We start from the raw sequence: 27,998 nt of genomic DNA, 5'->3' as shown, positions 1-27,998 counted from the left end.
AAAAAAACTCTTTTAAATGAAACATAAAGATAAAGATTAAGATAAGTATGATAACTCATGGTATTAAGGCTAGTATATAATGTATAACGAGCCTATTACAGGAAATACATTTTTACCTAAAAAGCCTCGATAAACACTTAAACAGCCCATCAACACTTGTATAGGTAAAAGGCCAGCCCAGCCTATTAGCCTGAATAACGTAAACTCTTTCCTAGATAAAAGCTCAGCCCAGCCACTAACCTATATATACCCTAAACACTTTCTTAGATGAAAGCCCAGCCCATTAACTTAAATAATAATATTGAAAGTTAGTGATTGAAAGTTATGTGTTTATAAAAATATCAGTGACAATAATTTAGTTAAGACTGATCTAAAAAAATAATAATGATCAGGTACATGGACAACTACATGTTTAAGTCCCGCACCATACACTATTCGATAACTTTTGCTTAGTGACAACATTAAATTTATATAGAGAAATACGAGTATTTATATATAAGAAATTATGTTTAGATAATTGTTTATGAGGAGACATCTATATACAAATATTGACTTTTGTGTATAGTATGGGGAGTTTTGATAATTTATTATTTAAAGCATGTGAATGCCATCATATTTTGAGCGAATTTTACCACCTAAAGCATGTGAATGCTATACACGCAATACGTATTTTTATTATAGAAGATAGAAACCATGACATTTACTTGCACTCTTTTCGAATATTAAGTCGATATGCGACATCAGAGAAACCTCGCCATATAATGGTGAAGCCTTGTACATGCCTTAGACAACGAGATGTTGATCATGGGCCGTTACAAGTATTCGGAGAAAAAAACCACAAAACTTGTCATCCCTAAGGATTGAACTCAAGACCTTGGGTAAAGAAAATAAAAAATGATAATTTATTATTTAAAGATAATTAAATACAAAAGAAATTAAAAAGAGATAAGTTACAAAGATCGACAATATATTATTAATGTCATTAAATTAGTTTTAATATTCAATGAATATTTACCGTAGTTTGCAAAATATAAAGAAATATTAAGTTAGATCAAGTGGTTTGTGCATAATATTAAAAGTTAGAGGTCGACGTGGCAAAAAAAGTGTCACATGAGAATTAAAAAATATAAATTTAAATGTTAATATATCTAAAAAGACATTAAAATTATCATAAGATAACACCTAAGCAAAAAGCCTAATTGGCACGAAAAAAGAAGTGTCATATAGGAAAAAAACTATCTTCTCTTAATTATATAGAGAGATACATATAAATTAGATTATTAACCCACATCGCAGAGTTAATATATATGATTATTAATCAAATTTGTTGACACAATGCAGCGAGAGTAAATATTTTTAGCATGCTGCTCCATGATTTTTATCGTGGTTCGTTGCAGCTTAGGAATCGTATTTCTCCGCATTGTACTTGTTTATGAAAAACAGCCGTTACCTACCGCACCAACAAGTAAACAAACATAAAGAATATATCACTGATAATCGAATAATCAGTTCCAATTAATGGTTTCTTTGTTTTGCTTAACAAAGAGTTGCTAAACTTAAAAAATAGCTTTCCAATGCATGTATATATAAGCGTACTGTTTAATAAGGAAACAAGTATTTAATTGGTGATTAATTAGAATCATGATAAATTATTAGGGGGTGTTTGGTAGGAGGGAATCATAAAAAATGGAAATGTAATAGAAATTGAAATAGTGAGAAAGAGAATGAGTATTTGGAAAGAGAATGGATTCCGTTGTTTGATATCTACAGAGAATGAATATATAAAAAAAAAAAAATTTTAAATAATAATGCATTTATTATATATAATATCTTGAAAAGAAAAAAAAAAAAAATTTTCTCCATTCTCACTCATTCTCTACAATTTGTAGAGAATGAGAAGAATGAAATTGATTCTCCTTTCTCTTTTCTCATTCCCTTTCTTCAATGTTAACAAACAAGAGAAGTCTTTCTGATTCCCTTTATCCTTTTTCCATTCCATCATACCAAACACCCTTAGGGGGTGTTTGGTACGAGTGAATGATATAGAATGGAATCAAAATTGAGAATGGAATGAGAAAACATGGAATGATTCTTTTGTTTGGTATAATTAGAGAATTATTATTACGAATTAGAAATCAACCACTTCTCTTGTTTGGTCAGGTTAATTATAGATAATGGAAATGACTTTTTTTATAAAAAAAAAAAAATTGGACTTGTTTATAATTTAAATCTTATTGAAAAGAAAACTAAGAAACTTTAGTAGCAACTTATCCAAGATCGTGTTTTTCTGCTGCAAAGATTTCCTCTCAACAATATTATCACCAAGTCCAAGATTGCCACTGATAGCAATATCATGCACATATTTCACAAACGGAAACCCATCAAAAAGATGTATATATCGAACATTGTAGAAAAAACAACAAAATATGATTTACCTGTGTCATGAAGATATCAGTGAGAGCATCATCATATAGATTTGAAGAAGCAACGATTGGATTATTAGATGAGATTCTGGAAAAAAATTTTGAGCCGCCTAATGTCAAAGAGGGGTTAGGTTTCCTAAAATTTTTAAAGTTTTGATCATGTGCAATGCACATGACGTTGCATATTTATACCCTATTACTTTTGCTCCATCTGTTGATTCCACCGCACAAGTGGCTCTCGTCTTAAATTGTCATTCACCTCCATTCTTTTCTATTTTGTAAAGAATCAATTAGGCGGAATGGGAAGGGAATTTTAATTCTCACATTCCATTATTAGTTGCAAACAAACAAGAGATGCATCCTCGATTCCATTTCCTAGCATTTCATTCCCTCCTACCAAATACCCCCTTAGTCTTCCTATCTCAAGCAGAGATGGATATAAAAATTTGATTTACCGGAGGCAAAAAATTAAATTCATAGCGTTTAAATGACAAAAATACAACGACATAATATTAGCTAACAAATTGTTAATAGCGGAGCCGTGAAACTAATACATAAAAAAAAAAAGCAACAAAAACAATTATAGAAAAATACCATATTATAAGACAAGAAGTCATCGATCAATAAATTTAAAAAAATATAAGCAACATAACTATCAATAGATTTAAAAAATATAAGCAACATAACTATCAGTCATGATATATACTGTAGTGTTTTTTTTTTTTTTAAAAACTCATAATGCGTAAAAGATAGCAAAAAGGCTATTTTTTAGTTATCAAGGGCTATACCCGCGTAAGTTCTTAATTTCATCCTCCTCTTAGACCATTCCCATCGGTTGTTTGATGGTTAAAGTCGGTCACAAATATAATATAAAAATTAGCATAATCTCTAAAATCGTACCGAACAAGTTGGTCCTCAAACAAACGTCGGAGGATATTATAATAGTATCTTTTTGTTATCACATACCCCCTCCGTCCCAATTTAAATGTCATAGTTTGACATTTTCGGTATTTTATGTCTAACTTTGACCGTCTAGATATCTATTTGTGTTACGTAATATATGACGTAATATATATAAATCGATTAAGTTTTAAATATATTTTATAATGATATAACTTTCGTCAAGTATTATAAAACACAATTAATAATATTAACGGTAAAAGTTACAAAAGATTGACTTGGACAGTTTAACTTAGACATTTAAATTGGGACGGAGAGAGTATATAATAGTATGACTTTTCAACAGTATCCATTTAATTTAATATATATATATATATATTTAACTTTTTTCTAATATTTTAAGGATTTTGAATGTATTTAATTTTGTTTAGTGGGATTGTAATGTTGAGTTTATTTAAAAAACTATATATTTTGATTGGGTTGTGAATGAAGTGTAAAAATCGATTATAGTTGGGTTGGATAAATATAATTGAGAGAAATTAGTTTTATAAAGAATAATATCGTTGGGTTGGAATGTGAATGGAAATGGTCTCATTTCACCAAAAAGAAACTACTTATTTATAATTTAGAGTCATTTATCAAGCAAATATGAAATTAGTTATTGATAATCAACCCCAATAATATCTTGTTAGGTTTCAAAAAAATAATTTTTTTAAAAAAAAAAACAAAAATCTTAATTGATCAAGTTAGAAATATCTTGATGTTGGATTGAAATCAAAGACATCTTGAGCATTTAAAAGTCAAGATTTGCCTAACATGACTTATGTTAGGCAAACTTGAAGGAATCCCCTCCTCAAATGTTAAAGACTAGACCTAATACCCGTACGATGTACGATAGTGATGAACGCCTAATTTGCATAATCTTAATGGATAAAAATGACACTTGTTGTGCTTATTATTAGAAGATTAGGGCGTTTTTATGTTTGTTGAGTGATTTCAGGCCTTAGGTGATTGAATGGAACTAATTGGGTGAAGAAACGAGTCAAGAAAAGTCAAAGGCAAAAATCTGGAAAATCGTCATTTCTGGGGCACAGTCTGGGACTCCCAGGAGGCAGTCTGGGATGGCCCTAGCTGCACAAAAATTCCGAAAATTAGGGTTTTTTTATATTTTTCCGTTTATATCTCACTCAAACACGAACCGGGAAGTTACCAATTCATATATTCACATACCTGGGCAGTTTTCTAACACACACAACACCCCAATTTTATCATCAAATCACAATTCCATGGAGATTCAAGCCCTAATTGAAGAATCAATGATGCTATCAATGATGAAGATTATAGGTTAATTCTCTTTTGATCATTCTCATGTGAACAATTATGTAAGACAATTGTATTCAACTTTTCTTATGTTCATGTTGGATTAGATGTTTAATTTCTCATTAGTCTTTTAACATCTAATGTTATTTGGATTGTTTAAATGATTACTAGTTTATGACTTGAATGAATTCCATCTACCGCTTTTGATTTCAAATTCTTGTTAATCAATTATTATTGGAAGAATCTCTTATGAACTTGTAATTTTGTTAATGAATAGAAAATCTAGATGTGTCAATTCCCCGGTTTTCATTATCGTAAATCATCACAACCGATTAATTTAGTTATTAACGTTCATTCAATCCAAGCTTATAACGAATCATGTCTATGTGATTTCCAACGAACATAAGTTAGGTTATACTTTTGAAAACATAATTTGAAGCATGAGAATGATCCCTTTGTTTAATTGAGTTATTTTGTTAAGTTTATTATCAAGTTTAGTTTTTAATCAAACCAATCAATCAATCGATTTTGAGTTCATGTCTAGTTTAATTAACTTTGTAAAATTGTTTAACACTTTTCCTTAATTCCCTGTGGATACGATACTCTACTTGCCCGTACTAGTTATAGGTAAATAGTTTTATTTTTGATCGGCTCAACGACAACAATCAGGTAGCTATATAGATAGTATCATAAAGAAATTCAATTGCCTCATACATGATTCGTGAGTATGAAATAAATTATAGTTAAAGTAGATCAATGATCAAAACTAAATTATAATAAACAGTAATGATAAATATAATATATGTTTACTTAGAGTTTTGAATTTACCATAAATTTTTAAAATCACATCAAAATCGGAACTCGTAAGCATAATGGATGACGGCAAATAGCGGATCGTAAACTTAAATTTTTTAAGTCTTCATGTTAATAACTTACTATAAGTTATATAAGTAATAGGAGTTGAATAATGGAAAAATAAAAGGAGACAATTTATTAAAGAAAAACAATTAAGGTTATAATGTCTTTTATATTAATAAGTTAAAAGTTAAAGTTTAATTCTAAGTCTAATAAGGAAATTGAAATTATATGTAATTGAAAAGGCTAACTTAATAAAATAAATAAATTAAAAGGACACGTGTCGATCAAAGATGACGTCACGTGTCGTTTTAACAACATCTCAATCCTGTTTTTAATTTATTGGTAGATTGGGTTAATTCATAGTTTTTAACAATATCAAGCGATAATAAAATAAACAATAAAAGCAATAAAAAAACACAATCTCATTGAACTTTATACAATCATAAAACATATAACTTTGTAATCTTAATATATAAAATAGATTCTGAAAATATTAAAAACAAAAGGGAAAAATACATAAAAAGGTAAGAGTATTCACAATGGATCCATCCCCATTCGTTCGTGGCTCATTCTCGGTTGATGGACAAGCGCACACAGTTAGGCGTGACTCGTCCCTAGTCTCGTTCTCGCGCGTTCGTTCCCCCAGAAACGAGTGTTTCGCACTTTTTTTTTCTTTTATAACTAACGGCTTGTTTTCAAAGTTTAAATAATTTTACACTAATGGTCCCTAAAACGGCCATATTTGATATTTATACAAATTTTATACTTTTGGTCCCTATTTATCATATATATATAACACACACTCTTCTACACAAACCATTATCATACAAACAATTTATCTATTAAAAAACACATTATTCTACACAAATAATACACATTCACAAAAGAAACATGGTAAATAACATACCAAACATGACCGTTCACGCTGCAAAAATGGGGATGTAGGATCACATGCTTCAAAATGATGCAAACAGATCTGCAGTTAACAATGTCATTGACAACTTGACTGCCAACAAAGCAACACTCGCAGCCGTAATTGAACGATTTGAAGCTGCAGAACATGCTCGCAACGCCTTTGAAGTTGAGTACATTACTTATCTTCGGCAGCACATCGACTGACAAACACAAGCTATTTTCTAGCTTACCGCAGCTACTAACACGTTAAACTCTACTATAGACCACGCATTATACTAGCAAGGCGCTATCAGTGATGGTCGTCTTGATGATTATCTGACCGACCCTGGAGAGGAGTACGCATCTCCGCAACCTAGCGACCATGTCGGGTCTCCTGAACGCTATCGGTACATTCATCGCAATGACAGCGACAATAATGTGGACTCGGACTACTCCGATTGTTAGTCTTGTGTATTGTGTTAGTATTAAGCGTGTTTATTGGTAAAGTGTTAGTGTTAAGTGTGTTTATGTTTTTATTGATCACATGTTCGTATTATGTAGTAATGTTTTATTTTATTGTATTGTATGTTATTTATTAATGAAACTTTTAAGTGTATTTTTATTAAAAAATTGAAGTTGTATAAGTTAGAGGGTTAAAAGTGTATAATTAAATAGATGGTAGAATATTAAGTGTAAAAGGTAAATTTAAATAAATAGTGGGGGTCCTAGACTAGTTCTGGCATTGTAGGTGTTTTGGGGGATTAGTCCTTGGTTAGTCCTTGGGCAAATGTAGAGCTGACAGGGACTAGTCATTTGAGAATGAATGACACTCACTGTGAATGCTCTAACCTATTTACCTAAAATTCCTAAAAAAGGTAACCTATTTAGTTTTCGTCTATTTAAAGGATACAGTTTTCAAAAATTCCCTAATAAAGGGAACATCGTTAGTTTTTGACACTAGGCCTCTGTTAAGTGCCACACCACCACTGGGCGCCGCCAAGGAATCACCGGAAAATTGCCGGCAGGCACCACTACATCACTATCTCCACCTTATTCCACTTTATCACCTCTGTTTTCGAGTGATTAAGTGCATAAATCGATAAATTGAATCTGAATTTGTTGTGGTTTTGTGATAAAAAAAAACATAATTTTTATTTTCGGACCTCGAAATCGAGTATTAGTGTGTTTTTCGTTTTTCCGGCGAGCTGTCGAAATTTTCGGCAACGTTTTTGGACTGTAAATTTAGTTAGGATTTGTTCGAGATTGAATTTTGAGTAGATTGCAATAGGTATCATGTTCTGATTCGAAAAGACGAAAGAGTAATCGTGATTTGAAATTTTCCGGCGAGTTGTCTAGTTTTCTGGAGAAGGAGATCGAACTTACTTTTGGTCAGGTTTTGTTCGGAATTCATTTCTGAACATGTTGCAACCGATTTCAGGTCCTGATTCGTAAGAACGAGGGAGTAATCGGAGGTCAAAGTTTTTCCGACGTGCTTGTTGCATTTTCCAGCAAGAGAGGAACATGAAGGGGTTCTTCAGAATTTCAGGGGGTTCAAAAAGAAGGGTGATGTTCCCTTTATTAGAAAATTTATGAAAACTGAATACTTTAAATATACGAAAACTAAATAGGTTTCTTTTTTTAGAATTTTATGTAAATAGGTTACGTTTTTATGTATTTTACCCAAAACAAAACTCCATGCATCAAATAGATTCACAAACATTAAATTAAATATAATAATAAAGAGTAAACAAGGAAAAGAGAACTTCCAAAACCAAAAATCTCATCGCAAATTTCGGTGATACGGAAAGATATGATAACAATCTCAAAGGTTTTAATTATGTATTTCCGTAGCTTGTATCAATATATCTTTATATATACTAAAAGAAAACTGACCTAATAGCTTTTAACCAATCAGATCTCTCAATTTTTTCAAATTAAATCATGCTTATGTCATCATTATTTTTACAATTTAAATTTTAATTATAGATAACTAATTAAATATAAAAATATTATTATATATCCACTCATGCTAATATCCAAAAAATATTACGAGTAATTATTATATTAAATTACCAATCAAATTAAACTAAAAAACTATATAAACCTTTCACTTAGAGGCTTGGAGCGTCGGTCCTTCAACGCGAATTTTCAATGTCAAATTATACTTCTTCTAGCTAGCAGTACGTTAATAATTTGGTTATTCGTTTGTTTTATTTTTCCTTATTATTATTTGTTACCTTTTACATGTTTGAAGTTCAGAATTTTAAACGATAATCAATGTTCATTCGGTCAATAATGCACGCTAAAATTTATTTCGGTTTCTTATACGTAGTAAATTTTAATTTGTTGTTTATATATCGTAAGAGGGCTTTTAGAAACATGCTTTAACTTTTCTGTTAAAACAAAGGTATCATCGATATATGAATATTAGTCAATTTTATAGGTACGTTCGTAGGAAGTTGACTTTAATGAGTTTTGACATTCATGACATGCAATAGGAACAACTTTTTTAACTGTTTTTATTTGTTGTATATTTAACTTTAAAAAAATTAGGGAACTGTTAAATTATAATTATATAAAAGTTTTTTAACTGTTTTTGTTTGTTGTACCTTTATCTTGATAAAAAATCGTTAACAGTTGAATTATAGTTATATAAAAGTTTTCTTTCTTCAATTCTATGCAATAGGAACAACTTTTTTAATTGTTTTTGTTTGTTGTATTTTTAACTTTAAAAAAATTAGTGAACTGTTAAATTATAATTATATAGAAGTTTTTTAACTGTTTTTGTTTGTTGTACCTTTAACTTGATAAAAAATTGTTAACAGTTGAATTATAATTATATAAAAGTTTTCTTTCTTTAACTCTGTTTAGTTAAGTTGCAATATAGCCGAAAATTATAGCTTTATGTATATAGAATTTAATATAGAAAAAGAAATTTAAAAACTTTTTAGGGTTAGGTACATCTTGATATATTACTCTCATATATTATTTTTTAGATATTTTACATTCATTCATGTATCTATCTATACTTATGTCATGAAGTTATTTAAGTTTTATTTACCATGTAGAACTTTTATATAAACCCGTATATTTATACGGGTCTAAAATCTAGTATAGATACCAAATTTAATATATATGTTTAGATGTCGGCCACAATTATAATTAGATAATAATAAAGAAACATTGAATTATTAAAATTCTAATTTAATTTATTTGACTAAATGGACACTTGTCGCTCCAAGACTATCATGTGTCGTTAAATAAAGACGACAATCCTGTTTTAGTTTATTGGTAGATAAGAAAGTAGTGATGTAAACTACATTATTAACCAAAACTGATAAATGATACTTGATTTTTCTTTTTCATAAATGACTTTTGAAAATATTCGAGTTTTATATTTTATGGTATAGTACTCTTAAATATGTACATTCGAAATTTTTTTCACATCATTAGACAGAGGACATTGCCTTTTTAATGTCTACATATAAATAAAACATAATAAATCATAGCGGCAAGTTTTGAATTTAAATCATATATAAGTGGGACATAATAAGACATACTCCGTAATATTAATATTATTAAATATTAGGAAAATATTAATCACTTTTTGTGTATTTGTAATATTAAAATAGAATAAAATAATAAAATATTGAATTAATTTAGAGGCTCCCAACAACTATCCCAAAAAGGAATCAAAAGAGGAAGAAGAAGAAGAAGCACCCAACACCAAATGATTACAATCCCTCCCAAAAAACAATCTTTTTTTTTGTTTCTATCCAAAATCCATCTGTCTTTTATTCACCCATAAAACCTTGATTTTTTGTTCATTATAAATATATATATATATTTCATTGTTTATTTATTTTCTTGATGAATCTTTCAAGAAAAAAGTGACCCATTACACCATCAAGGTAATATCTCAAATTTGACTTAAAGATTTAGAATCTATGCTTTATATTTGATGATCTATACAATATTGATTCTTTAGAAGATGCCCAAATTTGACTCTTGAAAATTTTAGGTTTTTTTTGTTGGATTTTTTGAACACATAATTGAATTTTGATAATTGTTTGGATCTTTGTAACTTTATATGAAGAAGATTGAATCTTTTCATTTGGGTATTAAAAAGTTTCTGACTTTTTTGGTTTAAAAGCATTGATTTTTAGATTAGGGTTCTTGAAAAATGGGCGGCCACTGGAATACTAATTAGGATCCCTCTCTCTTTATGTTTGCAAAATGGTGAGCAATTTAATCTTTTTGATTAGGGGCTAAAGAAAGTTTAAGTCTTGATTAGGTTCATACACTTGGTAATTAAGAAGCTCTTGTTTTGAAATTTAGGGTTCTTGAAAAATGGTTGTTGGTATTGGAATTGGCGAGTCTTCGGATTGTGGGTCAAGAGATTTAATGTCCCAATTGGTTAGTATGGGTGGGGATGGGGTGAGACAAGTGAGTTATTTTGGCGGAGGTGGGTCAAGGAACACGAGCCCGATTGGTCGAGGGGTTGGGTCGAGGAACGTTAGCCCGTCGAAACAGAAGGTGGTTAAGACAAAACCGAGGGGCTTAGATGAGGAAATTGTTGCTAAATTTTCCAAGCCTCCCCACCCTGATGTTCAAATGGAAGATGATATATGGGCTATGTTACCTGAAGATTTATTGAATGAAATATTAGCTCGAGTCCCACCTTTTATGATCTTTCGTCTGCGTTCTGTTTGTAAAAGGTGGAACTCAATTTTATTGGATAATGGCTTTCTCAAGTTTCATTCACAAGTTCCTTCCCATGGACCTTGCCTTCTTACATTTTGGAAGAATTCAGAATCTAAAGTACCTCAATGTTCGGTTTTTAGCTTGCCATTAAAGCAATGGTACAGAATTCCGTTCACATTCCTACCTCAATGGGCTATTTGGTTGGTTGGATCTTCAGGCGGGCTTGTTTGCTTTTCAGGTCTTGATGGGTTAACTTTCAGAACACTAATCTGTAATCCTCTCACTCAGGCATGCAGAATTCTGCCACCTATGCATTATAATCAGCAACGACAGTTAACCCTGGTTGTTGATAGAAAGCAACGGTCTTTCAAGATTATAGCTGCAAACGATCTTTATGGTGACAAATTACTGCCCACTGAAGTGTACGACTCCAAACTTAATATATGGTCTGTGCACCAAAAGATGCCAGCTGTTAATCTTGGCTCATCAAAGATGGCATTTTGTGATTCTAGATTGTATCTTGAAACGCTTTCGCCTCTTGGGTTAATGATGTATCGGCTTGACACAGGGTATTGGGAACACATACCTGCAAAGTTCCCAAGATCTTTATTAGACGGGTATTTGATTGCAGGCAACAAGAAGCGTTTATTTTTGGTTGGAAGAGTTGGGCTTTACAGTACTCTTCAAAGTATGAGAATATGGGAGTTAGATCATGTGAAAGTGATGTGGGCTGAAGTTACTAGAATGCCACCTAAATACTTTAGGTCTCTCTTGCGGTTATCTGCAGAAAGATTTGAGTGTTTCGGACAAAATAATCTGATTCTTTTTACATCTTGGAATCAAGGGAAAGGTCTACTTTATGATGTGGATAAAAAGACGTGGTCTTGGATTGCAGGTTGTGCTCTTCAGCTGTACAATAGTCAGGTATGTTTTTATGAGCCAAGATTCGACGCTTCAATCTACTGAAACACCAGCCTTAACTTTGATGTTAACCTGAAGAAACCGGCTTCTAAAACTTTATGTGGGTTCAAATCAGTGACAGGTTGACTTATAGTCATTGGTGAAGAAGCCGATAGTCCAGGGTTGTGTTTAGAATTGGGTGTGTGCCAGTGTATCAGAAACTTTTTATTTCATTTTTTAAAACTTATTTATACTTTACGCAATTTGGTTATACATTTAAGTTATACCTTTTTAAGCATGCTGGCTGTTTTAATGTTTTGTATATCGAAAACTTCGTGTCCCATATGTTGGAGGCTTCCCTTAACGGTGAACAGGTGGGGACTAATCTTGAAACATAAGAACTAAGAATGAGTTTTAAGGTTGTTTGAAGCTTTGAAGTCACCCTAATTGAGGTAGGTATGAACTTCTCAAATTACTTTGCAAAACTAAGTTGTTAGCTTCAAGCTAGGTGACATTTTGCAAGGGCCAAGTTTGTTGTAGTGAAGGTTGGACTGAGTTTACTCCAGACTGGGCTAGAACTGAACTAGAAACCCGAGATGTGCAGTTGTAGGTAAGATCTGCTTTGGTCATAAATATGAAAGTTATAAACTTCAAATGATGTTTGTGGACGCAAGTTTAAATCTAGTACTATTCATGATACATGTGTAATGACTGAGAATATTGAAACACGATCAACTGAAACGCATTCCATGGACTTAATTCTAGTCATTAACTACCAACCCCAAACTTTTCGTTACGTTGTCTATTCCACTCTTTTATCAATTCATTCAATTTTAAGTTTTTAACTAATCATAAGATAAGGAGGATGCGAGCTTGGTCCTGTGTTTCCATCTCCACATTACATTTCTGATGTTGAATGATCAAATTAAAGAACATGAAGTATACTGGCCTTGACCCAAATGTCGGGACACCAATGTTGGTCATATCTTGTATATGCTCAAGCTCAACATCAGCCAAACATGGGAGTGACTGAGTGGGTAAGTGTGTTGGCAAGCGAGACATAAATTGATAAGAGATCTAGCTTACATTGTTTTTGTTACTGTATCAGATACATTGAAAAGATATTGTCAAAAAAGTTACATTTTCACACGTAAGAAAGATTTTAAAAGAAGGTTGCAGTTGTATAAACATTACGACTAGATCAGTCACTTGAGACTATGCAACTTCGTTAACAATAATTATTTGCTCGTACTTTTTTACTATCTCATCTTTACCTCCTGCCACAATTTGAATCTTAATGTTTATGTTTAACACCGAAACCATAAGCTTTTAGTCAATCTACAGATACTAAATATGCTAAACTCAGGTTTGGTTGTGTATATACTTTATATCTAGGAATGTCTCATTGTTCAATTTCTTTTCAAGAGGTGTTGGCTAATAAGGTGGAATGTATTTTTGTTTGTCTACTTTCTATCGGTATATCGATATATGGTCATTTTTCGCTTCTAAAGAGTTATTAAAAGTGTGTACTAGTCTTATTCTAGGTACCGCAACAAATAAAACGAGTAAACAGAAGAGATTTTTTATATTCAGGTTATCTAAGATGGTGAGTCTTTTTGACTATTTCTCTGACTACCCCATAATGTTATGAGGAAATAGAACACGTAACGACTAGGCCACTTTGGTGGTGGTTGAGATATCGCAAATAATGTTGGCATAACGAGTTTAGATATAATCTAAAGCATAGTTTACTCCAACGATTTAACTAAAACTTCATTTCTTTGTTGTAGCAGTTGGTTAAAACTTGTGTATGGTTGATAATTTTATGTATCGATCAATGATTTATATGCAAATATCAAATATGAGCTCATTTAATTAGTGCCATTTAGATTTATTTTATGTTTTATAATTTTAATAATTCAAAGTAAATTGTAACGTCAGTAGGAAACAGTAAAACTTTAGTTGCTAGTTTATCTCCTTCGATTCTTGTCGAACGAGTGAACGTTCGGCACATTTTACTCTATTAATTATACCAAGTAGCCTATACTTCACCCACCGTTATTCATTTACATATAATCAAGAAAAGCTAGCTCTCCAAGTTTATGGACATCCTAGCTAGAATATGTAATTGTTTTGTTTATTGTTGCTATGTATGTATATTGTTGCTACCAGAATCAGGTTACGTGTTCCTGATCATTTAGTAACTAAACTCAACTATCAAAATTACAACACAACCGCCAGACTGCTAGAGGAAGATGCTCTGTGAAAATGGAAGATCAAAGCAGGCAAGACTATGTTTGTGTCAAAGACAACGGTACAACACGAAATGCCCAAACACATACGTGATTTAACAAATCCGTATACGAAGCTACAGTTTTTAGAGAATGAACTTCTGCCCATGAATAAACACAAGTACTTAATACCAGAATTAATACTTTCACAAAGTGAAAACTTTGTGCAGAGAAATTGAGGAACCCGATCCTCAAGCCAAGATAGCTAGGTACAACCCCCATATGAAAGACTAATTTTTTATTGTTTCCAACATTTATCTATGGATGTGAATCAATATACGAGATAATTAATTTTTGGTTAACTACAAGGCGTGCGGGCCTGCCCCTTTTTTTAGTAGGTGATTCACTACCGAAGCTAAGAAAAGGCGGGATCAAGATTCACTACGAGCCCTTGTGAGAAGCCAGATTCATTAATTTCTTGAGCTTAAGGCCTCAAGCTCAAACAAATTATTATAGTCCAATTACCATAGAAATATGTTTCTAAGAACCGGCTTAACATCATTTATCATAAGATTGGATAGGACATCATCATTGAGATATAACACCAAGGATTATACATGAAATATTAAACTACAAGACACACATAATGCTAACACATAGTTATTTCTTAACATTCAGTAAAATAGTTATATAATCGAAATAGCTTAAAAGACCAACATTGCATTTTCGAGTTGCTTTTGGAATGGAAAGAGGAAAGGAAAAAGAAAAATAAATAATGGAGAAAATATTAATTTAAGTTTTTTCAAAAAAAAAAAGGAAAGAAAATGGGAGGATAGGAAAAGTGAAAGCCTTTTATACCCCAATAAAACTAATCATCTGAGTCTAAAAAGTTGCAAAAAGCCTTTTAAACAACAGTACTAATAATCAAACTCTCAGATAATATGCGTAAGACATCAATCCTTTCTAACTATACTAACAACAAAAATGCATCCACAGAGTTGATTAACACGGGGAGAAATGTATCTGAAATTTATATAGAACTTGGAACCATAATGATGTGTAGACAACCAAACTAAAAAGTTCCAAGCACCACAACTGCTGGAGAAACCAAACCTATCAAGTCTCATAGAACCCAAAAACAAATCATCTTTTGAACAGCCGCAAATCTAAGAAAGAGCAAAAACGTTTGAAAATCTAAATTCCTGCATAAAATATATCAAAATGGAAAGTATGCAAGTACTTAAAGTGTACAAGGTAGCCTGTAATCTGTATGAACATGTATTTGTGCACATATAGAAAGTTAACTTATACCAAAGTTTGATTTTTTGGACAAGATAAGTGAATATAACTTTTTCATCTTGGAATTAAGGGAAATCTCCTATATAATGTGGATAATAAGATGTCGTCTTGGGTTGCTGGTTGTTCTCTTGAGTTGCATAAATATCATGTATGTCGTTTTGTGCAATGATTTAATACTTTACACAACTAAACTCCTAGTATTAACTTACTAGTTCTAATATGGGTTCAACCTAGGGACAGCTTGACTCTGGGTCAATGGTGAAGTCATTGGTCATATGGCTATATGTTAAAATATGTATTCACGTATGCACTGCTGTAACCAAATGATACTATGTAGATTATTCTGCAACTAATGTGTATACAATGTATACTCCCAACAACATGTCAAATGCATCAGCAAATATGCCAAAAAGAAACAAGATGATATTCTTGCTTCATTTTGTTACTTTTCAGCTTTCATGGATGCTGGCCATTCTTAGTAAATGATTTTGCTGCACCTCTATGCAACCCACGACTCCTGAGAACTCTTCACCTCCAAAAGACATGGCGCTTTGACTCTCAGCCCTGGTCAAATGCCGACGCTTTAACTTTGTTATAGCCTGTGAAACCTCTGCAATTGCTGGTCGTTTTCTGGGTGTTTTATGCAAGCATCTGTGAGCTATTCTAGCTAGAATCCTAACTTCTTTGAGATCACATTCTCCTGCCAGTTTCTTGTCAAGGATTTCATCTGCACCGTCTGAACTCATGGCTGCCTTTTTTTTTTTTTTACCAAATCCAAACCCAAAAATAAAGAAAATCAACAACTTTCACTCCAAGATCATAGTAACTTGGAACCATCAGTTTCAAAGTGAAATAAATCTATCGCAGTTCAGTTTTAATCATGAAGATCAGATGCATTAAAATAGGAGTATAACATTGTATGAATATACTTAGGAAAGGACTGCTCAAAAGACAGGTATCATTCTAACGATGTGCACTGCAGTATATCAACTCCCTTGGTCCTAAATACTTGGTATTTGGCTATGTTTGATCAATAATAAGATATTAAGATTACATATATTATTCGATATGAAATGATTTTATCAATATCTCGCAAACGCCTTTCTTATGGAGATACATGTAATTATTGGATTCTAAGCTATTTCACTTATTTGATCATGATAGGAGTAATGGTTTTGCGACAGTCAGTTAAGTAGCATGGGTAGATATAAACAAGACAACACATGCATTTTACATACTCAAAAACGAAAAATTGTAGTGTTTTGCAGCTAACACAAAGAATAGATATTTGTTACTGTATTGTATTGGTTTAACTTTTTTGTTATAATAATACATATCAATATATGATGTTGTAAATTCTGGATCCATTAGCGTTGAGTAGGTTGTGCCCAGGCTTTTATATATTTCGTATAATGTACTAATTTAATAACGCTAAAGTTTAAAATTTTAGTACATCTTTGTTAACAAACCTATGTGAGAACAACTAACCAGGATTTACAAAATCAAAATAAGGCATATTTCAAAAGACGGGGCAGCTAGGGAGTGGAGGATAAACTTACTAGATTAACATACTCAATGAGATTTTGTTGTGGATGAATGGCTGTAATGAGTTCAAATAGGATAACTCCAAAACTGTAGATGTCGCTCTTTTTGGTGAATTTGTTTGTCAATATATACACAGGATCTATATAGCCATATGTGCCTTTAACGCACGAATGTCGATCATCATAAACCTCCTCTTTTGACAGGCCAAAATCAGCAACCTATATATTATAATTGTAGTGAAAAACTCATTCATGCATCCGGATTATAAAACTCAAAAAACAATCCTTGAAACAGGATCTTGCCTTTGCTCTCATTAAGTGGTCTAGCAAGATATTAGCAGACTTTAAATCTCTATGTATGACAGGCGGCACTGCCTGCTTGAAGAATTAACTAGCATAAACTTCACATATTATCAAAATATGATAACAGACGAAAAATGGAGAAAGATAATTGTGTACCCCATCATGAAGATACTCTAACCCATGTGATATGTCAAGAGCAATTTGAAGCCTTTCTTCCCAATTCAAGGTGGGCTTCTCTTCATCTAAGCATGGTTTTAACATAAAATGATAATCGTTAGCTTGAAAAGGGGGTGATTAATCTACTAAATGAAATTTGATGTGCCTTCTGAAAGTAAAATTTTAATAAGAACTATATAGTGTTTGGTTAACCTACTTCCAAATATCTGGTTCAAAGTTCAAACAACAAGTTTACTAATAGCTGCAATAAACCTAATTATTAAAGGCTACAGTTAAGACTTTCACAACACACATCCCACACGGCCACACCCCCTAATTTTCATTTAACTTATAAAAAATATAGATCTTGTTTATTGATAAACTCCATTGACAATGTTAAACCCTCTCATGCTACTAGCTCAACAAAGAAGAAAAACACAAACATCAAGAAACAGAGTAATCAACTTACTATGTAGAAAGCTTGCCAAGCTTCCGTTCCTCATGTATTCATATATTAACATGCGTTGCCTTTTATCTACACTATACCCAACTAAATTCACTAAATTCCTATGATGCAACCTTCCTAGAAGAGACACCTGCAAGAAGACATTAGAGCAATGAATACTGGTCAGGATGATAAAAGAGTTGCCTCTGGTAAAAGTGGCAATTTCGACCCATTTACTTAAGACTGGGTTGTTTTGATTACATCTTAACTCAAACAGGTCAAATGGGTGGAAAGTCAACAAACTCTATTTATTGTAGTGCATACAAACTCTTAATCTATGTATCTAAAGTTTACAACTAATAATGCAATAACTAATAAGTATTGTTATCTAATCATGATTAATGCATGAGTTGTAATAAATTCACCAAAAATTGTTCACCTGTCAACCCAACCCAAGTCAGTCAGTTTCCACGTGTACTAAATATGACCTGTTCAACTTGTACCCCTGTTGGCATTACCTAACCCACCCGAGTCGTCCAGCTTACTGCCTCTAATTACTGGGAATCTGGGATTATACAAATAATAGGCTGGAGTGTTGGACCTTACCTCAGTTTGAAATTCCTTCTCCCCTTGCTTGGAATTGGAAGCGAGAGTTTTCACTGCAATAATCTCACCAGCTGGCATCACAGCTTTATATACAGGACCGAAAGATCCTTTTCCCAATATAGTCGTAAAGTTTTTTGTGGCCTTCTGGACGTCCCTGAAAAGTGTAAGGGTTGTAGGAACCATATCTTTAAGGCAGCTTTACTTTACATAATACAGTTATGATAAGATCGCAAAACAAAGGATGTGAGTTTCTTCTGCTGATTAATCTACATTATCCTCTAAAGCTTTAAAGTTTTCAGATAAGCTTCCCAAATGATTCGCATATCGTGAAGAGACAATAAATCAGTGTTAATAAACATACCCTTAAACTTAGCATTGGATTGATTAGCATGAATTCCATGATAATGTGTCTCAACTTTTTGTAGCTTCAACTGATTTACCCTTTCATGCCACTTGATGGAAACTATAATGCTTCAATTAAACTAAGTCGACGACTAAAATTATTTAGGAGGTTTAATGCATTACATGTACCCTTTCGATTGGTTTCATTTTAGCTTAACTTTTCACGGGTTGACTCGTTAGAGAGAAACAAAAAAAAACTAAATTAACTCATTCATAAGTAAATGGGTTGAAGTTTCCACCTCTACTCCCACATTTACCATGACACTTCTATCTACTAGAAATAGTTAAAACATAAACATAATACATAAACAAAACTATGAAAAACACATACTTGTAAGAGTATTTCAGTAGCCCAGGCGAAGACGGCAGTTGCATTTTATCATTTTTATACAGTGTCGCAAGCGGTGAACATTTGGTCGGATAAGTTGTCAGTTTAATTGTAACAGAGTTTTTGAAGGTATCACTCAAGATATCACGTCTGTCTACATCACTTTTGTGTATAGGTAGTGCCCCTGGAGGGCTGTTATGTGAAGACCGTCGAAGACAAGAGAGTCTTTTGTACCACCGTATGATAAGGAATACAAGTGTTGCTATGACGATACCAACAGCCAGACCCACGGCGACTGCAAAGATTACTAAATCAACTTTGTGAACCATGTTTTTGATCTCTCTGCATTATCAATACCAACATTTTGCAAGGAACTTCCTCAGGTTCTATATCATGAAAAAAAGAAATGTATATTAGCACATACCAAATTCATCCGCGAAAAACTCAAAAACTGCTATGGTGTAGTTAATGTAAACTACATGAATAAACGTCAAATGTCTAAAACGTTGATTTTGTCTCAACGTTGTTTTTGATTAGAAGCGTTATCAATTATTCGCCATAATAATGCTATATATACACATATGATTGTAACAGAGCCTCTGGGGCATTTCATCAAACACATGGAGGGAGTCTTCTTTTTTTTTTTTATCAAGTAACTACATTTTATATTTGAGAAAATAACATGAGTACCCAATTTTATATGAAAATATACCAATTCAGCCAACTTTTTTCAGATTTTCACAAAATACCCAACAAAATTGCAATAAAAAGTGAAAATCGCAATGAGATTTAGAAAATCGCTATGAGATTTTACAAAATCGCAATGACATTTTACAAAATCGCATAGAGATTTTGTAAAATCGCATAGAGATTTTGTAAAATCGCATAAAGATTTTGAGAATCTCATAGAGATGTTGTAAAATCGCAATGAGAAATTTAAATTTCATAGAGATTTTGAAAATCGCATAGAGATCTTCAAAATCTTTATGAGATTTTAACTTTTTTTAAAATTCAAAAAACACAATGTAAAAATCAAAATCTCAATAACAAGTCAAAGTTAAAAAAAAGTCAAAATCAGAAACAAGTCAAAATCTCATAGAGATTTTAAAAAAAAATTTTATAGCGATTTTCCAAAATCTCATTGCAATTTTACAAATCTCATAGCGATTTTCAAAATCTTATTGCGATTTTTACTTTTTATTGCGATTTTGTTGGGTATTTTGTGAAAATCCAAAAAAAGTTGGCTAAATTGGTATAATTGTTTTAAAATTTGGGTACTCAGGTTATTTTCTCTTTATATTTTATATTATATTCCACTAATGAATGAATAAATATTGGTATAATTTATATTTTGTAAGTAACTTATGTAGTATCGTACATCAATACACAAACATAAACAAAAACACATTGATCATGAAAACAATATAGATTTAAATTTTTTTTAAAAAAAAGGTAATAAAGTGGGAAATGAACCTGTAAATTTTGGGAATTGAATATATGATGAAGGAAGAAGTAGTCAAAGGTACCAGGAAATGAAGATATATATAATATATATATATGCGCTAATGTTGTTATATGTTGATATTCACTCAAATATTGCTGCCGGATTAGCCGTGCAAATTTATGTGTTAAATTTTGTATTTTGTCTTTCTTGTCAACATCGAGTGTGTTTGTGTGTGTGTTCGTATTTTATTTCTTTTCTTGCTTCTGACAAATTTCAAACAATGAATTCCCTTTCCCACCTTTTTTTTTTTTTTTTTTTCACTTGGTTGCATAAATGCCCCTATGGTTTTGCCATATTATCATATTTAATATCTGTGTTTCTTCTAATCAACGTTCTTTCTTGTAGTTGCGCACCAAAACTCCTTAGGTGGGGTGTTCATATGAACGTGCAAATCATCAAAATTGGACCAAATCGGGGTATATGGACTGGTTTAGTCGGATTGAGATGATAAAGTTTGGTCTAACAGTTTATGGTTTAAAGAAGCGGGTTCATTGGTTCGGTTACGATTTAAACAAAGAAAAAACCCGTCATTAATCGAACCGGACCAAAAAGTATATATGATATACTTTTTGATGATATCTAGCCATTAGTAAAAGGGAAAAATATATCGACATGTATTTTACGATAATGTGACGGTACTACAATGGATATAATATAATTTATGTAAATATTTTGTTTCGACCTTGTATGTATTTGGAGAAATTGTATGTATTTGGAGAAATTGAACTTCTGATTGTAAATTCAATTATGTGGGATCTATATGAAAAATATTATATGATTAATGTCTTTTGATCGTAGACTCAAACATGTATTGTGTTCTAATAATGTCATAAATGCTTTAATTTTAAGTGTTCGTTATGACTCCTTGTCACAAATATACACAAGATTATATGAAAGTAATTAAAAAAAAAGAAATAAGAATTTAAAACGTCAAACCGACCAAACTGAACCGACTCACATGGCCTGGTCTGGTTCGGTTTAACAACATACTTGGTCTGATTTGGCTTAATATATGTTAAAATGGAGAATGCCGGTTTGATTTGAGATTTAGTTAAAATCAGATCAACGGTCCGTGAACACCCCTAACTACCACTAGCGTCCATTAGTATGGGTTAGTTATGTCCCTCATGTAGGTATTTTCGTCCTTTAAACTCAATTTCTTCCACTTACCTTTATGAATCATAACCATCACCATTAACAACTTCACAACAAGAATATTACCAATATCTGAGTAAAAGAAACTTCCCAGTGTCGTCTTTTGTGGCTTTTAAGGCCTAATATCTCAACGGTGTAAAAAGAAGATTAAGATGTCAGGCAGACTGTAAATCTACTTAAGTAAAGAGACTACTTCCATTTCTACCTAAATGCGATTGATCCATGACCTCTGTCTTTAGAGATCAAAGTGTTTACCATTTTATCTAACCATGTTACTTGTACCAATATTTTAGTATCAATATCAAGGATCAATATACCTCAATATGCAATGAAGAATTAACATAGCCAAACTAATTGTCATTTTAGGAATTATTCGACCAAAAATGACATTAATATATCATAAAATAATTTTAAAAAAAGTTCATAAAAAATAAAATAAATTATCGGAAATACCTACATGTATGAAATAACGAAAATATAAAAATTTATCGGGCTTAAAATACCGGTAATACCGATAGACTAGTCGGTATATACCGTTATTTAAAACATTGTCCGGAAGTGAACAAGTTACCAATATAAAATAACCGGCCAATGTAAACATCACCGGTCCACCATGAAAATTTTACCACCAGTCCACCCCCAAAAATATAGGGATTAGTTTCCTGAAATGTAATATATTTGACCGAATGTCTATAGTAGGAAAAAACTAAAGTTATGTGTATTGTATGTAAGTAACTTGAAAAAATGCTTATTTTATGTAAAAAAAACATACGTGGCAACCATATACAGGTGTCACTTGTCAAATTTTAATTGGTTAAAACGAAATTCTTACATACAATAAATATTATTTCAAAGTTGTTTACATACAATACACACAACTTTAGTTATTTCCTATTATAAACATTAAATATAATGGAGTAATAACAAAATTAAAATAAAAATATTAAAGAAGCAGCAGCTAGGGCTTATTTAATCCATCCGTACACTTGTCCTCCGCCTTCTCATTTCTCCGGCCAAACTCAAATTATCCACACCACCACACTCCGTCGTACCGTCTTCCACCGCCGTCGTCCTCATCTTCACTCCGGCAGCTTCACCTCCATCTATCAATCCTCAACCAGTAAGTAAAACTTTCTTTCTGAGTCTCTCTCTATAAATTTCTAAACATTAAATTAAATTATATATATAATTTTTGTCTCTCTCTCTCTATATATATAATTACAAACAGTTAAAGCAGATGGTTAGAACAGTTAAGAATCATAATAATCATCATCAGGAAGAAGAAGATGAAGAGGATGATGAAGATTATATTTCAAGAGCTACTTATGCTTCCTCACATAAAGGTATATACATACAATTTCTGTATATATATGCTTATATATGTATATGTGTATGTATAGGTTTATGCATGCATAATTTAAAAATTGAAACTGAACATGTTTCTATAAGTGAATGTAGGTGGGAGTGGAAGTGATCAGAAAATGGATTCTTATCGTTCTAAACATTCCGAGACCGAGCAGCGCCGAAGAAGCAAAATTAATGAGAGGCATGCATTCTGTATTGTTATTTTAATTGTATCTTATGTTTAGTGATTGTTTAGTTTTGTTACATGTATTTGTTCTTGTTTTTTTGTGAAGTCGGGGCTAATGGCGTCTGTTAAAATGTATGCATATGGATTTTTCTGTAATTGAGTTTAGCCGTTTAGGATAGGATTTGTGAATTGGAGTAATTAGGGGATTCTTGTTTGGAGTTTTTTTTTTTTTTTTTTTTTTCCATTGTTGTTCGTTTTATGGACCGGGTTTATCTGAGTCATCAGTAAATTAAGCAATCATAGATCTGCATTAGCTATTTGGAACAAAAAAATTATCTAAATGCAACTTTATGCATGTATCTTCTATTCAAGTTATTTTAGAATAAATTTTATTATTAGTTAAGTGTGAAGCTGATAGGGTTGAAATTGTGCAGATTTCAGATTCTGAGGGACCTAATTCCTGAAAATGATCAGAAAAAGGACAGGGCTTCATTCTTGTTGGAGGTTTGTATGCTTGCGTTGTAGACAACTTGGGTTTTGGTAACTTTATATGACTTTGGGATGTTTTTGGTCATAGGTTATACAGTATATCCAGTTTTTGCAAGAAAAGTTGCAGGTGTATGAAGGAACATACCAAGGTTGGACTCCAGAACGTTCAAACTTGATGCCATGGGTATGATCCATCATTATCACATCTGCATTTTGTTTCTCATTGTGGCATTCATTCTTGTTTTTTAGTTTCAGTAAAAATTGCATCTTGACGGATGATTTTAGAATTAACTTCTGCGACTCTTTCTACAAATTTAGGTCTTGTTGGTGAGGTTCTTTGTTTTTCACATTTTCTCTTATTGGTAATTAGTGGTGACCATCTTTTCAGTTTTCACAATTCCAAGTTTTAACTTCTGGGACTTGAGAGGTTTTTAATATGTTTGGTATGCATTTATCATTGCAGTGTTTATGAAGGGTTTAAAGTGTATCTTAGTTCTGCATGTCCAGGATGAAAAAGAGAAAGTAAAGAATAAGAAACATATAACGAAAGGTGTTATTTAGAGATCCCCTGTGAACACTTAGGATCATTGTTTGAGCTTACATACCTACAACCTGATATATAGAGATCGCCTGCTAACGCCAATGAGGTTGGTGGCTCATTGGAAAGGTCTTTGACTATGGGGAAATCCACCTGGGTTCGAGTGTCGCTCCTCACAATTGTGTGAGTGGATTGTTGCCCCGGGGGGGTGGGGGGTCGGAAGTCCTAGGTTGCATTCTAGGCATTCGTGAAGTCAGGAGTAGGAATAGAATAGATTTTAGTTCAAAAGAAGATGCTGACAAAGTTTAAGAAGTATATTGACCATTATATGAGGATGATCTTTGCTAGCTGACCTCTATATATTGTAGTCATAATCCAGCTTTTGTTATAGCATTCAGTCAGTTACTGAGACTAGAATAGGCTTTTTTTCTTGATTTAGTTCATGGCATAAAATTGTGTTGGGTTGGTTTTATTCAGTTTATCCTTTAAATGTGGAAGCTGGTGTGAGAATGTTTGCTCACAAATAATAGTGGTGGTCACAATTCAACCAAGTTATCCTCTAAATGTGGAAGGTCGTGGTTACAAGTCATCTAAGTTGGAGGATGATGCTTGCTGTGTATGATGCGTGTCATATTTTTAACATAAATTCACGAATGTATATTATAACAAAAAAATGGTTTATTGCCCATGCTGCTGCTATTTTACTGTGAGAAACAACGGGAAAACTTGCCTGAGTCCGCAGAACCACTGGAATCTGTTTGATGCTTGAGCTTTACATGAGCTCCATGGTTGTTACTAATTAAACCTTTCCTGTATTGCATTGATAGATCGATGACAGATTTAAAAATTAGTCTGTCAGTTTTGACTTGAGTCATAACACTTTAGCTTACACACTAAGGGTAATGTGATAAATATTTTTGAGAAAACATCGGTAATATCATACTAGCATATACAAGATTTATTTCGAACAAAAACTGGTGTTAGAAATCCTAGAGGTTGGGCATAACCAAATGAACTTATATGACAATTGATCATAGTTAGGTTTGTAAAAGGTGATTACTAATGAAAAACTACTGCTGCTGTACAAGATGCTAATGAGTGGGGATTACTTTCCATTGAGATACGTTGTGTATATGCTAATTAGTGGATTAAATTATTGCTTCATTTCAATGTTATTGATTGCATATAAGTATATAATTTTGAGTTATTAACTCAAGGATCTTCTATGTATATAATTCTTAATTTAAAAGTAACGAATTGCTACTCTTGTGTGTAATCATTATGGCTAGCGGACTAGATATTGACCTGTTTTTTTATGTTTCTTTTTTTTTTTAATAGTTACAGAGAGGAAATTGTGGAACAGATAAATTTGCAGATCAACCACAACCTCTACAAAGTGGTTCTATTGAAGAGGGTAATATTCTTTTCACACCATCCCTGTTTACAAATTCACAGAACTTGGTAGAACCTGACTTGAGTGGCTCAACATCCTTAACAACAGGACATGGTGCCACCCGAGCAGTTTCTGTGGATATGCCACTACATCCAAATAGATTTCAAGCCGAGCCTTCTAACACGCCTCAAGGCTCCTTTCCTAATTTTGATCCCTTGGCATCACATTTACGACCTCAATTAATGAATGCTGCACCTCCTTCGAGTGAGGATACTATTTACCACTGCACTTCAGGAGAGCTGGAGGAACCTAGCATATCAGATACCTATTCCAAAGGGTGAGCCTCTGCTTAAACTTCAATTATGTTTTGTAAATGTTTTAGTTAGAATCTACAGGAAACACTTTCAAACTATCACATCAAATCTTTTGTTCATTGGCCATCAAAAGTTATAGTTTACTTGGTATTCCCCAGGCTGTTGAATAATCTGACCCTGACATTGGGTTCTTCTGGAGTTGACTTGTCACAAGCCAGTATTGCTGTGCAATTAGATATCAGAAAAGGGACAAGTAGCTATACAGCTTCGACATCGTCAGGGGTCAAGGTTAATGCCATGCTTTGTTTCTTTCGTTTGCAATTATATCTATAGTCTTACCTAGCATCATGTGCTTTGATCCTTTATTACTGATATTAGGAATTAGGCTAGTTCATATTGGCTTAGAACCTCACTTGCTATTGCTTATTATTACTGTTGATATAATGGAATTGTAATAATATGCAATATCGATGGATTAGGTTATGCTATATTTGTGTGTTTTCAAGTGATTGGCAAATATATTCTTTCCAATTACTTAGGAATTATGCTAGTTCATATTGGCTTAGAACCTCACTTGCTACTGCTTATTATTGATGCTGATATAATGGAGGAGAAATCATATGCAATATCAACGGATTAGGTTATGGTTATATGGTATATTTGTTTGTAATTAGAGCTCGACAAAAATATTCTTTTCAGTCACTTATGCATGCTTTGCGTTAAACATGGAAAAGCAATCTTTCTCTTATAATTCAAGTTATTTGAACGTAGTCAGGCTGCTACTTTGTTAGCAGATTGTTCTTTTCTACGAAACATGTTGCATAAGCAAAATTAAATAGATATATGTTTTGACCTTAATGAATGCGCTAGAAACGTGACTGTAAGTAGTAGTTTTACAAGCTTTTAGATCACACTGAAGAAAATTGATGGTGGGGTAGAGCAAACCCGCAAACTATATTTTAGTAATGACAGCTATCAGCTTTTACATCTTTGCTATGCTCTCTATGATTCAAGACCTTTAAGTATCTTGATTCACTATATTAATGTGATCACTGTTTACATTTTGATGTTTGTCTCATCCTTGTAAAGAAAAAAAGTATATTGCAGCTTTTTTGCTAACAAGGTTAATGACTAATGGGTCTTCAGGATCATGGTATTCTATCTCTTGGTAATCAAGCAACGACACATTGTGGGGTTAGGAGAGGAGGTGGCATCTGCAATCAAGCGCACAAGAGGCCGAGGACGGAAACAAACGAGTAATTACTTCTTCCTGCTAATGATTATTATTAAGTAATTCCTTTACGAAATATGGAAGGCTGTTTCACTGTACATGTCCAGGTTTCTTTTAGAAAATAGCTTAAATCTTTTTTGAAAGGAGCTATGTATTTACTTTATTTATAGTCGTAGGCTCTGGTTGCAAATTGGAAAAGCTGTTGTTTTGTATCTATTTATGAATGAAATTGTTGCCATTCAATCTACTTGAGTAGTTACTTGTTACTCTGGTTCATTTTAGTTGGAAAAGAACAGAAGGGGATGAGATGAAATACTTGCTGGTTGTGAAAATATCACGTGAACTTCATACTCAAAGCGCACATAGTTTAGGAGCACAATCTTCCTGATCTTTGATTTGTTTTCCGATTGTGTTCATCAACCAACAAACCAAAAAAAAAAAAATAGTTTAGGAGTATTTACACATTTTTATATTAACATGCTTGATAGTCCGTCGCTAACGTGTTACCCCTTTGTTTCATGACAAAAATA

At 32.4% G+C, this 27,998-nt stretch overlaps 3 protein-coding genes across 6 annotated transcripts; 2 read left to right on the top strand and 1 right to left on the bottom strand.

The window, feature by feature from the left end:
* The first annotated feature begins 10,069 nt into the window (after positions 1-10,069).
* On the top strand, positions 10,070-12,262 carry LOC122578418 (F-box/kelch-repeat protein At5g15710-like). Of its 3 annotated transcripts, none has more exons than XM_043750375.1 (2): positions 10,070-10,306; positions 10,734-12,262. In XM_043750375.1, the coding sequence occupies exon 2, from the start codon at positions 10,746-10,748 to the stop codon at positions 12,063-12,065; it is 1,320 nt and encodes a 439-aa protein (XP_043606310.1). In that variant the 5' UTR covers positions 10,070-10,306; positions 10,734-10,745; the 3' UTR covers positions 12,066-12,262. The 3 variants fall into 3 exon arrangements, with proteins under 3 accessions (XP_043606310.1, XP_043606309.1, XP_043606308.1); XM_043750374.1 differs by having other exon boundaries at positions 10,562-12,262; XM_043750373.1 differs by lacking the exon at positions 10,070-10,306 and adding an exon at positions 10,384-10,634.
* A 3,581-nt stretch (positions 12,263-15,843) lies between these two features.
* Positions 15,844-19,682, bottom strand: LOC122580032 (calcium/calmodulin-regulated receptor-like kinase 2). The gene is made up of 7 exons (XM_043752302.1): positions 19,317-19,682; positions 18,584-18,737; positions 18,002-18,128; positions 17,533-17,618; positions 17,377-17,448; positions 17,089-17,292; positions 15,844-16,281 (listed from the first exon to the last, which is right to left on the bottom strand). Exons 1-7 carry the CDS (start codon positions 19,640-19,642, stop codon positions 15,979-15,981), a joined length of 1,272 nt encoding a protein of 423 aa, XP_043608237.1. The 5' UTR covers positions 19,643-19,682; the 3' UTR covers positions 15,844-15,978.
* Positions 19,683-22,920: 3,238 nt separating this feature from the next.
* Positions 22,921-27,713, top strand: LOC122579180 (transcription factor BIM1-like). Of its 2 annotated transcripts, none has more exons than XM_043751294.1 (9): positions 22,921-23,092; positions 23,201-23,315; positions 23,431-23,518; positions 23,938-24,007; positions 24,081-24,176; positions 25,869-25,944; positions 26,032-26,260; positions 26,396-26,525; positions 27,384-27,713. In XM_043751294.1, exons 2-9 carry the CDS (start codon positions 23,210-23,212, stop codon positions 27,495-27,497), a joined length of 909 nt encoding a protein of 302 aa, XP_043607229.1. In that variant the 5' UTR covers positions 22,921-23,092; positions 23,201-23,209; the 3' UTR covers positions 27,498-27,713. The 2 variants fall into 2 exon arrangements, with proteins under 2 accessions (XP_043607229.1, XP_043607228.1); XM_043751293.1 differs by having other exon boundaries at positions 23,422-23,518.
* Positions 27,714-27,998: the final 285 nt, after the last annotated feature.

The sequence above is a fragment of the Erigeron canadensis genome, chromosome 8, assembly GCF_010389155.1.
Source record: "Erigeron canadensis isolate Cc75 chromosome 8, C_canadensis_v1, whole genome shotgun sequence".
Lineage (NCBI taxonomy): Eukaryota > Viridiplantae > Streptophyta > Magnoliopsida > Asterales > Asteraceae > Erigeron > Erigeron canadensis.
This window is presented reverse-complemented; position numbering and strand designations above follow the sequence as displayed.